General features: G+C 33.9%; 2 protein-coding genes across 2 annotated transcripts; both read right to left on the reverse strand.

Moving 5' to 3' along the window:
* Positions 1 to 255: 255 nt before the first annotated feature.
* On the reverse strand, positions 256 to 1,578 carry LOC125608158. The gene is made up of 2 exons (XM_048778114.1): positions 664 to 1,578; positions 256 to 555 (listed from the first exon to the last, which is right to left on the reverse strand). The coding sequence occupies exons 1-2, from the start codon at positions 1,576 to 1,578 to the stop codon at positions 256 to 258; spliced, it is 1,215 nt and encodes a 404-aa protein (XP_048634071.1).
* Positions 1,579 to 5,053: 3,475 nt separating this feature from the next.
* LOC106444896 (zinc transporter 5) lies at positions 5,054 to 7,819 on the reverse strand. Its single transcript, XM_013886321.3, has 9 exons — positions 7,581 to 7,819; positions 7,120 to 7,312; positions 6,940 to 7,025; positions 6,582 to 6,666; positions 6,165 to 6,243; positions 5,926 to 6,065; positions 5,765 to 5,851; positions 5,587 to 5,699; positions 5,054 to 5,505 (listed from the first exon to the last, which is right to left on the reverse strand). Exons 1-9 carry the CDS (start codon positions 7,628 to 7,630, stop codon positions 5,256 to 5,258), a joined length of 1,083 nt encoding a protein of 360 aa, XP_013741775.2. The 5' UTR covers positions 7,631 to 7,819; the 3' UTR covers positions 5,054 to 5,255.
* Between the last annotated feature and the right edge of the window lie 5,695 nt (positions 7,820 to 13,514).

Genomic DNA, 13,514 nt, shown 5'->3' on the forward strand with positions numbered 1-13,514 from the left:
GGGTCACGTTGAGGCACGGCGTTATCACCTTCTCGCACTTCATTGTTCGAACTATTCACGTTGGGCCCCGTCGTAACTGTTCTCCCGTTTGCTTTGTTGTGGACTTCCATGACAGAGCGGATGACTTCTTCTTTGAAGTTTTGAAGCTCATTTTGAATGGATACCATTATCCTTCTCTCTAAGGCTTCCACTTCCTTTGCTGTTTTATCCGACAATGAAACGGCGTTGGCTACACTTGCATCGACTCTCTCAAACTCACTTTGCAGCATCGACGAAACAATTGAAGCGATACGCTTCTCCTCGTCCGTTTCTTTTTCTTTCACAGGTATACTCTTCCTCTTCCGCTTCCCCCCCCTCTGCCTGTATCTCACGCATTCTTTGGACGTCAGCTTTTGTTGCGCCTCCTTTGAACATCTCAGCGGTGAAAGAATACCCTTGAGCTATAAGCTTTAACAGATTATCGACTTTCACGTCCATCACCTCGTCTTCCCATTGTAGAGATTCAGCGATTATGGGTCTATCCGGATCCTCAGGGATTATGCTTCTTACTACAACCTGTAGTAACCATATAAACAACATTATTCGGGAAAACATAATTTGTAAAATGAAATTGACATTTATATTCGAAGTAAAACCACAGCGGAGTGCAAACAAGAGACATACATCTTTTGTTTTGTCTAGGTCTCGCGCATGCCCGGGGCTCAGTGTTTTCTGTCTGTTCTTCTTCTGAAAGAAATCATCTCCATCGTTGGAGCTGTCTGAGTCAGAAGATGAGTAACTTTCCAGAAACACTTCGGTAAGAGCTGGTACAGCCTCGACCATAACCAGTTGCAGAGCCAAGGCAAAACCTTTTACAGCAATTGTATCGGTTGATAACGAGACCTCGTTTCGTTGTTTTATACTCCCCATAAGCATTTCAAATGCTAGGCGACCCCATGGAAAGGAAAAGAACTCTTCCAAGTCAACCATTGTATCTGCATGTTCCTTAATCATCTTCATCTTCAAGTTCGTAGCTAGTAGGACCGAAGACACGATCGCCAGACATGCCAACTTAATCCTCACTTCTTTATCTGTTATCGTTTTTCTCCGGAGATTTTTCAAAGCTGTTGTTACCCGAAGCTCATCGCTTCTGCCAAATAACTCCGGCCAATACGGTTTTGCCTTTCTCTTCACCTTCGCATTCCTTTTGGAATTTTTTGGATATTCCCCGCAGTTTAGACCTGTAACAATTGCAAACTCCCGAATCGAAAACCTTATTGGTTTCCCAGCAAAACGGAACCAAGCCTCGTGTTTCTTCTCCACTTTTAGCTGCCGTGAAAGCATGAATCGAGCAAATCTTCCAGAGAAACTTGGTTTCTCGCTTATCTCCACAATCTTCCAAAAGGGGGACATCCTTAATGTCTGGATCTCATCGTCTTCCAGCGATTCAAGGATGTGATTAATGGATCTGGAGGACTGGTAAGTAAGAACTCTAACTCCAACCGGTTCTTCACCCGCCGCAAACATCATCTCAGGTAGAGGTAACATATCGTCGCCAAATAGGGGTTCTGGATGACCCGGTAGTGGCGATGCGTCCATTTTCCCAGAGTTTCTAAGGTTTTAGTCAAAAAAATTCAGAGGGGAGAAGAGAAATGAACAGGGTCGGTCAAGTAGTTAAGGTTTAATGAAAAATTAAAAAAATATTTCAAGTTTGGGAAACCAGACCATCTTTATTTTTCACGAAGCGTGCATGTCAAAACTGACAGGACGTCTTTCAGACTCTCGGAGACGGTGCAATAGGGTTACAGTTGTTTCCCGGTTATTATCGGTGTAAATTAGGAATTGAAATCATCACCAAAAAGCCCAATTATGTTTGTTATAACGGGCCAGAATAAAGTTTATAAATAAACAAGCAAAATACTCGGCCCATATATGAACCCAAAGGTGTCCGGTTCTACTCAAAATGTCATAACACTGTCGCGCCCGTCACATCAACTTCTAAAATATCTCACATCTCATCTACCTCCAATTATTGTAGGTTTTTCCGGTTGCAAAGAACGTCAAGATCCAAAAAAATTAGCACTTTACGTAGCAACACCGGGTGAACAGAACAGAAGACCCAGAACCAGATAACCGATGCAGATGAAAGGGGGAGGTCCGGGAAAATGATATAGAAACCGAGAGGGCAAAATAGTGTTCACCGGGAACTGTTAAGATTTTTATGGACAATAAACTCTGCACCTTTAGCATCCGTCCTAACAATTTGTTAAATTTATCAAAATTCTCCTCTCTTTACTTTTGACAGCTACATCCGGATGCAATATCTAATATCATAGTTTTAAATGAATGTATCCGGTTTCTCCAAGTATTTTGCGTTTTCTGTACAACTTGAATTTTTTGGGAGCAACCCGGGTAGCAGGTAACCACGAATGTGGAGCTGAAGGAGAGAATTGGGAACTCCTGTCCAAATTGTCATGGTTTGCCAATTATTTAAAATATTTGCACACCTCTGCAATTACCACCCACAATTTTGATTTCTAGCTAAATAGGCCTTTTCCTTATACACATTTCTTGAGTTGGGGCCACTTGTACAAATATCAAGCTGATTGTTCAGGAAATATAAAAAGTGGATGGGGCACGTGTCCCCCCGTAGCTCCTTCTCTCCGTCCGCCACTGTGTACAATCAGTTGGATTGTTTCCCATCGACCATTCAACCATCCTTCTACTTCCATTCGACCATCTCCATCCTTATCTCTTTATTTTCTCTGTTTATTAGTATTTTTCATCATTTCATTTGTTATTCTTTTCTTTTCTTTTCAGGTTTACTTTGATTCATCCAAGACACCACTCACCCACCATCGACCACCGGCCATCGACCAAGTCGACCATCTGCCACCGGCATTAACCAAGTCGACCATTGGCCACCAATATCACATCCCGCTTTTGTGTCATATGGTATCAGAGGCCAAAGACTCTGGAATCTGGTTAACTCTATCATTGCTTCCTTCTTTTGCATTTGCTTTCATTTTAAAAACCTATAAAAACCTAGCTGCTTTTGTTCTTGTTTATCTTAAATTGAAAACTAGAGAAAAAGGGAAGGTAAGGCAAGTCATTTTCGTGTTAGGTCATAGAAAATTAAATAAGAGATCAATAGCTTGTTTGCATTAAGTTGTCCAACTTTTGTTTCTAATTCTTATGCATTCCATACACAGAAATACCATTAAAAATAAGTGTTTTTAATTGTTTTCTTTATTTGCATTTCATATAAAAAGAAAAAAAACCATCCTCTATATTTTTTCTATCCTTCCATGTTTGCATCATTTCAAATTTTAATTTAAAAACCAAAAGAAAAGTAGTTTAAATTTAGTTTATAAACATTTCGGTTCAAGCATTGCATATTTCTGGAGGGATAACGGTGAATTCATGCCCACACAGCGAAACTATGTAAATTCCATTCATGTATTAATAAGACTCTCTTTATCAAACCTTCACCAACAAATAATTTGAATCTGTTTCCCCATCTTTCAAAGTCTTTGTGAATCCCCACTTAGACCGTAACCCAATCAGAGTCACCATAGTCAGCGTGTGAATGACTCAGAACAGCTACTAAAAACAGGTCATTTTAAGATGAATTTAAATTAAAATAATTAAATAAACGAACCTTTTGAGAATTGTGGATTAAACCTAACTCTATCTCTTCTTCTTTAAGCATCCGATTTGTCGTGTTCATCTTGCTTTTTCTCTTTAACAACACGAGAAGTTTCAAAACTTTACAGGTGTTATGAACCGTGAAAAAGGGAAGAAAACTAAACCCATATTTGGGATCAGACAAACGCGTTTGTTTGTATATACAATTGTACAGAAAATATCTAATAATATCAAGTAATGATGAGCAAACAAGACGAACTTGAAGTGTTGAAAAGATCAAACATTTGCCATGTGAATCAAACGATAGTGAGCAGTAAAAGAGGAGAAAAGTTTTGAGTCGCTTAGGTACAAGCAAAACAAGACCGAAAAACTGTTGGAATTGAATCTTTGATTAAAATCTACAAAAGAAGAAAACAAAGAAAAGTAGTAGAGAAGAACCTACAAAGAATAAAGAAGAATCTGTGAGAAGAAGAAGAAGAAGCTTGAAGCGCAAGAAACGGAGGAACAAGATGTTACCTGGCCCATTTAGTGGCAATTAGATTAATGGGCTAGGTCATAAGTCTTTACCCTAATCTAGCTAGTAGTAACTAGTACTGTATATAGAAGTGTAAAGTGTAAGAATGAGTGACAGGGTTATCTAGAAATTAGATCACTCATGATCATGGAGAGGTGACACTCTTCTTTGCAGACTTTTTGTTGACACTCTTCTTTGGCTTGACCCCTCCGTTCTACTTTCTCTGTGGTGTCCCTCTCTTGAACACGCTCTGTTTTTGTTCTCACTCACTATGTTATTGCCTTCACTCTCACGCTATTTTCGCACTTGTGTATAACCGAACACAAGCGCACACACAGACTCTAGTTGCACAACCCACTCATCTTTGACTTCTTATTGTTGTTGCATTGCTCCTTCTTGTGATACGGTTTACATATCGGAATTAGTAACCCAGTGATGACCAAGAGAAATACTGATAATATTGATAAGAAACTTGAGAGAATTGCTAGAGACTACTATCACCTCTCCATGACTTCTTTACAGGAAAAATGTCGACATGTGAAACTAAAAAAGAAAGTTGAAATTAAGGCACCAACATGACAGTACGTACGTAACAGCTGTAGTAATAACAAGTAGGACCACAACAACGAAAATGTGAGCTAAAAGGGCATTGAGAGAGGAAAGAGACTCACTGAAAGGTGAAGTGTTCTTTGTTCATCAATGCTTTGCTTCATAACTATGCTGGTCATTATTTTTAGCAAGTGAATTGTGTACAAGAAAATTTTAGGATAAAGCTGATTTTAACAAAAAAAAACCATAACCAAGTCTAATTTTAAAATATATTTGCAACTGAATTTAATTTAATGTGAAACCAGTATATGAAATTTTAATTTTACAAACCAGTTTTTTCGTCAAAATGAAGCAGAATGTTAATTATCCAAGGTGTATCTCTGTCTACTCCAAACCAAACAAAATTGTATACGCTAAACAAAGATAAAATGAAAAAGATACAAGAATTGAGAGTAAAAAAAAAACAGACAAAGATTTACATCGTCAAGGACAAGAACATTTCAAAAGTAACCTCGTTAGTATGGTGAGATCTGGAAAACAGGTAAAGATTAACATCGGCACTAGCCTATATCGGAAGAACTGGAGAAGTATCAAAGTCGTTACCAAGGATTCCATTAGGTCCATCTTCTGATTTAATCGAAGAGTCCTTTTTGCTGCGTTCTAGAGATGTTGCTTCGTATATTCCAAACCCTAACACTAAGCAACAGACAATGAAACCAGGAAGGGAAAAATCCATCTCGTAAGCAATCTCCATGACGATTATGCATGCTCCTGCTACCATTAAATGCCTCGGGGAAGAAAACACCATATGCAATCTACAAAACAAACAAACATATAAAGACTTCTGTTTGCGTGAGTACAAAGGCTAGTAGAAGAGGCAAAGCTTTTAAGGAAACCTCTCTTCTGCGATATTGTCAACATAGAATATTAAAATGATCCCGAAAACAATGGTGGCAAGGAAAGCCCACGCAGAAAATGGCAACTCCACAGCTTTGCCAGAAGACGATCCCTGAAGTAAAGATGTTAGTAAACCAAACAAGAAAACTCCACTGCAAAACAAGTAGTACCACTTACTGTGACAAGGTCCCACATGGCCAAAGGAAACAGAAAACAGGTTGCAGAAGTAATGGTTATCGCATGTAGTCGTTTCTTTTGCTGGTTCTGTAAAAGAATACAATTGGTTATGCGCAAAGGCACTGGGTGGAAGGAAAGAAGAGAATTTGAGATAAAAGCACCTTAAGAGAAACACGCCTTGCAATGACTCGCCTTAATGCTGATAAGATTCCAGCAACAACGGGTATCATCATTCCCATCAGTCCTAGTGCTTGTTCTGTTACTAATTCTTCCTCTTTGGTGTCACTACTATCTTTCGATGGTAATTTTTTGTTAAGCTAAACAAACCAACAGGCAGTCAAAAATGTAACAAGATGGAGAGTATGTACATAAAAGGGAAGGAACTTGCGTAAAAGGATATAAAATGGGGAGAGAGATGATGTCGCCCATCCTTGAGACAAGAAGAAAAGAGCAACCAGCATTGCAACAAGGCCACCTACCTGACATGATTTCGAAATATGAGACAAATTTGGTCCTAGTCGTCTGACATATAAACATCAACTGTTGATATATAAACACTAAATTGCTATTTTGCAATCAACTACAAATCGTTAAGTGTATATATCAAGCAATATACGTACATGGAAAAGCCAGAAGAAACATCATAAATTGGTAAAAGCTATTGCACATGTCAAAGCTATATAGTTATTCAGCGACACAATTGAACTGAAGCATAAAAAACATAACACTACGGATAAATTCTATGTCAACCATGCTAGTTAACTGTTTCCACTGACTAGAGGGGCTATATTTGTGGCAGCTGTTAAATTCTGAATACCTTTTTCCACACGTGGCCTCTCCGCCCATATAGTACTCCAGAAAGCACTCCAAGAACAGCACCAGAGTACTCTGACAAGATCGCTCTGCCAATAATATACAAAGTGAATTAGCAAGGAGAATCACATTTTCAATGAAGATAATTTTTTTATATATCAAATGACAGATGATGAAGCTTATATTGGCAGATTTCTGAAAGAAAGGATACAATCCAACTGTTTAAGTATGACAATCTTTCTCAGAGGGACATTTCAACTTCCCAACATTTCAGCAGCCAAAATCTATGATAGTTCCTAAGATAACCTATAACAAAATTAGAGAACTGAAAGTAGTGTGGATGCTAAATTACTCTAGAATACCTAAGCGGTCCACAAGACTTAAGACCCTTTCCCCACAAGACGAAGTACAGAGCTGTGATGACTCCATTGATAAGAGAAGGTACGATCTGAAAGAAACAAAATACGCCTCAGATATTAGTAGCAAGAAGAGAAAGAGAATAGTTTAGTCTAAACTCTCCCATTTCACAAGTTAATCGAAACCTGCTGATTGGAGAGGGCCCTTCCTTTCCACGGTTTCTGAAGGATCAAGAAGATGAAGGATGAGGGCAGCAGGCAGCAGAAGAGAAAGAGAACAACAGGCGCTCCAGTCTGATTCAAGTAGCGGTACATAGAATAGACTGACCATATCCTAAAGAAGTTCCCAGTGACATGGATTATCTGGAATGGGGTATGCCTGCACATAAAGAGGGAAAACACATGACTATGAGTATGAATTACAAAGAAATAAATAAAAAAATTCTAAACAAGAATGCTCAAATTCATTCTTCCAAACGTTCAATCTTGAACTTCTTTTCAAAGGGAGCTTCTCTATATATTCACAAGATTCGATCTTAATCACTGATTCAACCTTAGCTACACTTCACATTTAATCACTATATGAATTTAATTCCGTTAAGTTCGTCTTCTACACAATCAAACAGAGAGAATGAAATCGAAGATACCGGAAATGTGAAGATCCTCGATCGTCGGAGATTTGCTTCGGCGACATCATCACGCGGTACTTACGAGTTAGTATGCTGTTAAATCAACAACCCGTCTACTAAGAGCTCGATCTCAGAATCTAAAGAGACGCTGTAACTTGTGATCGAAGAAGAAGCCCCGTCTTCTCCGTCGAGCAATGATCTATCGCGATAGAGAGAGAGAGGATATAATTTGCTATTGGGCCTTCATAAAGCCCTTTTAAAAGTGGCCGAAACAACTAGATTTCAATTTGTTTTTTTTTTTGCTGGTTTTCGGTTTTATATAAATTGAAACCAAATAAGATTGTATCAAACCGGAGCGTATTATGGTTTGGAAGACGGTGAAGGATTGAAGGAAACCGGGGGTTTTTATGATGTCGATTGTCGAACCGGTTTTTATTGAAGGATTGTTCATGGGAGAAAGGTGCTGAGGTTCTTGTGGATTAGCTGTAGGCTAAATAGCTTTTCCAAATCCATTAATTTTTTATTCGAATTTGAAATAATTTTTTTCTAGTTTTATTCTATTTACATTTTATAATAGAATGAAAATAGGGACATTTGCTAAAACCAACCCAAATATTCAAGTCAAATGTAAAAGTATACCCCACTTTCAGTCAAATGCAAGACCAACCTAAAGGAGTAGTGAAAATACTATTTAACCCTTATGACCAAACAAAAAAAAGAAATGTATTTTACGTTTCTATCCTTTGAAAGTCTACACGTAATAAAAGAAGTCTACATATATATAGACTTCCTACGAAGTCTACTTTATATACTTGTTTTGTAGTCTACACTCTAATTTGATCTAATAATTTAATTTTAAAAATGTATAAAAAAAATTATTGTGATATTTTTAACTAATCATCAATATAATGGATAATATGAAGTAAATAAATTAAAATTTCATATAATCGAACAATTTTGAAGAATATATACTAATTTGGTTATCATGTGTTAGACTATGTTCATAGTTTACAAACAAAAGGTTCTAACATGTTATGTCTTTTAGTAGTTGATTTCAAAGGGTTAGATTTTAGATTTTGTTTTTTTTTTGTTTTATTAACTTAAATCTGCATATTAATGTTTAGTAGTTTATATTTTGTATAAATGAGACTTTTTGATTATCAAGCAAAACATTTAGGGTTTGAGATTTGTGGTTTAGGGTTTCGTAGACCTACAATAAAGTCTATTTATCTGAAGACGTCTTTTTCAGTCTATATTTTTCAATTTGTTTTACAAAAAATCATTATATTTAAACTAAGTTAAGTTCCTTACGAATAAAAAAGTGAAATCATATACTATAACTATTAAAAAATAAAAAAATAAATTTAATAAATCATATATTAAAATTATTAAAATAATAAAGAATAAACAACAATAATTAAATTATTATAGTAGACTTCCAAAAAGGTCTACTATGTTAAGGTAAGATCTACTCCAAAATTTTAATTTTAGTAGACTTCAAACGAAGTCTACAGTATCGTAAATTTTAACCTAGTTACATTTTTGTCTCCCTATATAAACAAAATTTATACAATCTCTCTCTAAAGTGGCTGCACAAGTTTTTAAAACTCTCTCCTTCTCTCTAAAACTTTCTCTCTTCTCTCTAAAATTCTCTCAATTGTTTCTAAATCTCTCTCATTATCTTCTTTCTCTCTAAAATTTTCTCAAGTCTTTCTCACAATATTATCTTGTCATTTTAGATATTATGATTCATGGTTTTCATCTTCTCCTTTAAAAAATGTAAGTTTTAGATCTATAGATTTTAAATGTGTATTTTTATGTTTATTTCTCACAATATTATCTTTTTTGGTAGGTATTATCACTCATGGATTTCATCATCTCCTCTAAAAATGTAAGTTTTAGATTAATAGATTTTAAATATGTATTTACATGTTTATATTCAAATAAATTTATAGATCAAGCTCTCTACATTAATTTGCTACTAGTTTACCTTATAAATTCTATTATGTAAAGTATTTTCAGATTTAAAATTATTTTCACATTTCAAAATATATAAATTTTTTCAGATCTGAAAATTATTAGACAGTGTAGACTTCTAAAGAAGTTTATTAAAGCTTGCAGACTTCATATGAAGTTTACTAAACCACAAAGTTTAAGCAGACTACAAAAATATGACTTTAATTTTTTTTCTATGTTTTTTAATAATTTTATCTTATTTTGCAGGTATTTTCTTCCATAGTTGTTCTCTTCTCCTCCTAGAAATATAAGGTTTACATCTATAGATTTAAAATATGTGTTCTAGTATTTATATTCAAATAAAGTTACATATTAAAATTCATATTAATATGTCTTTAATTTATAACTATTTTGTCTATTAAATCATATTTTAAAAGTATTTTAGATTTAAACTTATTTCATATTTTTAATGTATTTATTTTTCAGATCTATTTTTTTTTTATAGAGTAGACTTCATTTGAAATCTACTTAAAACATACGGCTGGTAGACTTCAAATGAAGTCTACTACCCTTGACTTTTAAGCATATTTCATTAGAAGTTTACTCAAATATGATTTTAGTTTTTATCTTATTTTTCATAATTTTATTTTATTTTGCAGGTATTCTCTTCCAATGTTTTCAAATCATCTTCCCAAAAATGTAAGCTTTCCATATATTCATTATAAGATATTTTGTGTTTATAATGAACTAAATTTATAGATTCATACATTATCTTTTTGCTTTGTTACAAGGATGACAAAAAACCATTTTTGAAATATTTTCCAGAACAAAGTATTTTCAAATTTTCTAAATGCACACTTTTAGATATGAAAATTTTCCATTAGTGTAGACTTCAACTAAAGTCTACTAAACAATAACTTTACGTAGACTTAATAAAAAGTCTACTAAAATATGATTTTATTTTTTATCTTATGTTTTTCTCATAACTCTATCTTATTTTGCAGGTACTTTTTCCAAGACTTTATTTGAAGCATCAAGATTATGAAAAATCAAACATACTCAAGAATACTTTTTAATATATTGCTCTGTAATAACTTTCATAATAAAATATTAATTTTTAAATAATTTTTTAATGCATAATCTATAAACATTGTATTCATTTTTAGTTGTTTTCACTTGTATGATATTATTAATTTTTTGTTAGATATCAATTTTTTCACAAGATCTAACCAACCAAACAAGTAAAACCACCATAAGCTAAAATAATAACTAACACACATGTGAGAAGAAGAAAATCTATACAAAATTTTCCCAAAATTTTTCAAGAATAACACTAATCAAAACAATTTGCAATAAGTATCAAGTGTATAATTATAACACATTAAATTGTGAAATTCATCCAAGACCATTAAAATTTTACTAACATACACTGTAAAATAATTAAATCATGAAAAAATATGATGAATAATACACAAATACACTTTTAATAGAATTTACGACGTAGACTTCAACTGCAGTCTACATTTGTAGATTTACAAAAACGTCTACACTTATTATCTAACATATAGTCAATCCAAAAAATTTAGTGTATTTGGCGCAGGCTTGATACACAAAGGCGTACAAAGTGTGTCTTAGATAACTCGATCAAGTTCCGTACTTGTCGATTATTCGTGACAGGCATAAGAGGAGTATTTTCCTATTCGGAGTCATTTGTTTTAAATGATGTTTGGTAAGAAATAGGTTAGCACCATCTTCTCAATTTTGTTGTCCAGATCATAATTTTCTTGTGTCATTTCAAGAAGTTTACCATGTGTACAGCCATCATGCATAAGGAACATTCTTCAACCTTTCCGATTCTTCATCCTTTTCGAATATTTTGTCATCTAAAATGTCTTTGGCCCATGCTTCACACTCGCTCTAAGTTTCAACCACATCCTTGAACACAACACTTAGCCACATACAGAGTTTTCGTTGTCTTATATGCTGAGAATGTAAATTTATATTCCACAGTCACCGACTTCAGCTTTGAAACAAGCTCAGCCTTACTAGCAAAACTATAAACGAAGACTTACAAATACGTCTACAATTATTAGCTAACAACATTGTCAAATCAAATGAATTATACCTTCATAATTATAAAAAAAATTCTTTTCAAAATCACTCAAACCCATTAGGATTAACTAACACACACTGTCAAACAAAAAATCTAGAAAAAAATTAATGAATAATACACAAATTCACATTTTTATAGATTTTTCTATGCAAACTTAATATTCAGTCTCTAAAGATGTAGACGTTCTTTTCAGTTTACAGACGTAGACTGTCAAATAGGTCTACTCTTTGGGTTGGTTTTTGCAATTGACCATTTTACGGGTTGCTTTCTATAGTTGAATAAAAGTTGTGATTTTGTACATGTAGACTTTCTTTTCGGTCTACAATTTAAAAAGGTTACTTTTTGTAATTGACCAGAATTCATCCAAGATTTGACTTTCAGAACTAGACTTCATATGTAGTCTACATGTTTGAATTTTTTTGAAAGAGGTTAGTTTTGCAATTGACCAAGTTTGACTTCAAATCAGTAGATTGAAATGAACGTCTACGGGTGTGTAGACTTCTTGTGAAGTCTACTCTCAAATCCGACGGGTTGGTTTTGCATTTGACCAAAATAAAAAAGTAGACTTTATACGCAGTCTACATTTTTTTTTAAGATAAGAAGACTGCATATGAAGTCTACAATTTAATAAATTTTTGATTGCTTTTTAAACTTTTTGGTCAAACACAAAACTAACCTATTCCACGAAGTCAAAGTTTTGGTCAAATGCAAAACTGACCTTTTATAGACTTCGGTGGCAGTCTACATTCTGTAGAGTTCCGTTGAAGTCTATTTTGAAAAGTCAAAAGTTCGGTCAAATGAAAAACTAACCTCTTTTAGGTAGACGTCTTAGTAAGTCTACCGAAAGTTTTATTTTTGTTGTCAAAGGTAAAGACGGAGACTACTGGGGAAGTCTGCGTTAGAAAAAAAATTTGTCTGGTCAATTGCAAAACTAACCCGTGCGTTGACAAATAGACTGCATCGTAAGTCTCCACGGAGGCGTAGACATACAAAACAGTCTACCGTCGCGACACAGATCTGAAAAAAGAACGAAAACCATGTAAATAGTTACATTTTTCATGTGTAAAGCTCGTTTCCAACCTTTTCAACCGTCCAAACTCCAAATATGAGCAAAAAGAAGCATCTTTAACGATTCACTAATGAAGAAACTCGAAAATATGAAGTTTGTGATTATGAAAATGATAGTTATGAGAGTTTTTTTTAGATGGAAATGTAGAGGAAATGAGAGGAAATGAAGTTTTTTGGGTTAGAATGAGAAAAAAAAGTGGTTGAAAATTGAATTCTAGAGCTTTAGAGCTCAAAAATGGTGGTTCATGGTGGTTGGAAAAATTGATGATGATGGCATTTTTGTAAATAAGAAGAAATGGTTAGGGTGTATTTGGTTTTTTGTTAATTTCGAAATTAATAAAAAATAAATAAAAATGGCAATTTTGTGAATAATTCAAAAACATAAGGATAGTATGGAAATTTTATTGATGAATAGTATGAACAAAAAAAAAAGGGTTAGTTTTGGATTTGACTTGAAAATATGGGTTGGTTTTGAAAAACACCCCATATTTAATGAGTTTTTTTAATATATGTGAAAAGTCTAGAATATGCATCTTTTAAAAACAGAGGGAGTAATATTTATGTATTTTATGAGTGGATACAATTACTTGTTACTTGCCTATGTTCACTACTTGGTTGGTTGGTACTTGATCTTTAAAGTCGAATACTTGTTTTGACCAAGATGTGTATCAAGTAGTCTATTTAAACTACTTGCGAATACATACAAATACAAAATTATAAAATAAAATTAATTATTTAGTTTATTATTCATTTTTAGTTGAACAAAGCTACATTTTCCTAAATTATAGTAAAACAACTCGTTTATATATCAATTT

The sequence above is a fragment of the Brassica napus genome, chromosome A4 (genome assembly GCF_020379485.1).
Source record: "Brassica napus cultivar Da-Ae chromosome A4, Da-Ae, whole genome shotgun sequence".
NCBI classification, from domain to species: Eukaryota; Viridiplantae; Streptophyta; class Magnoliopsida; order Brassicales; family Brassicaceae; genus Brassica; species Brassica napus.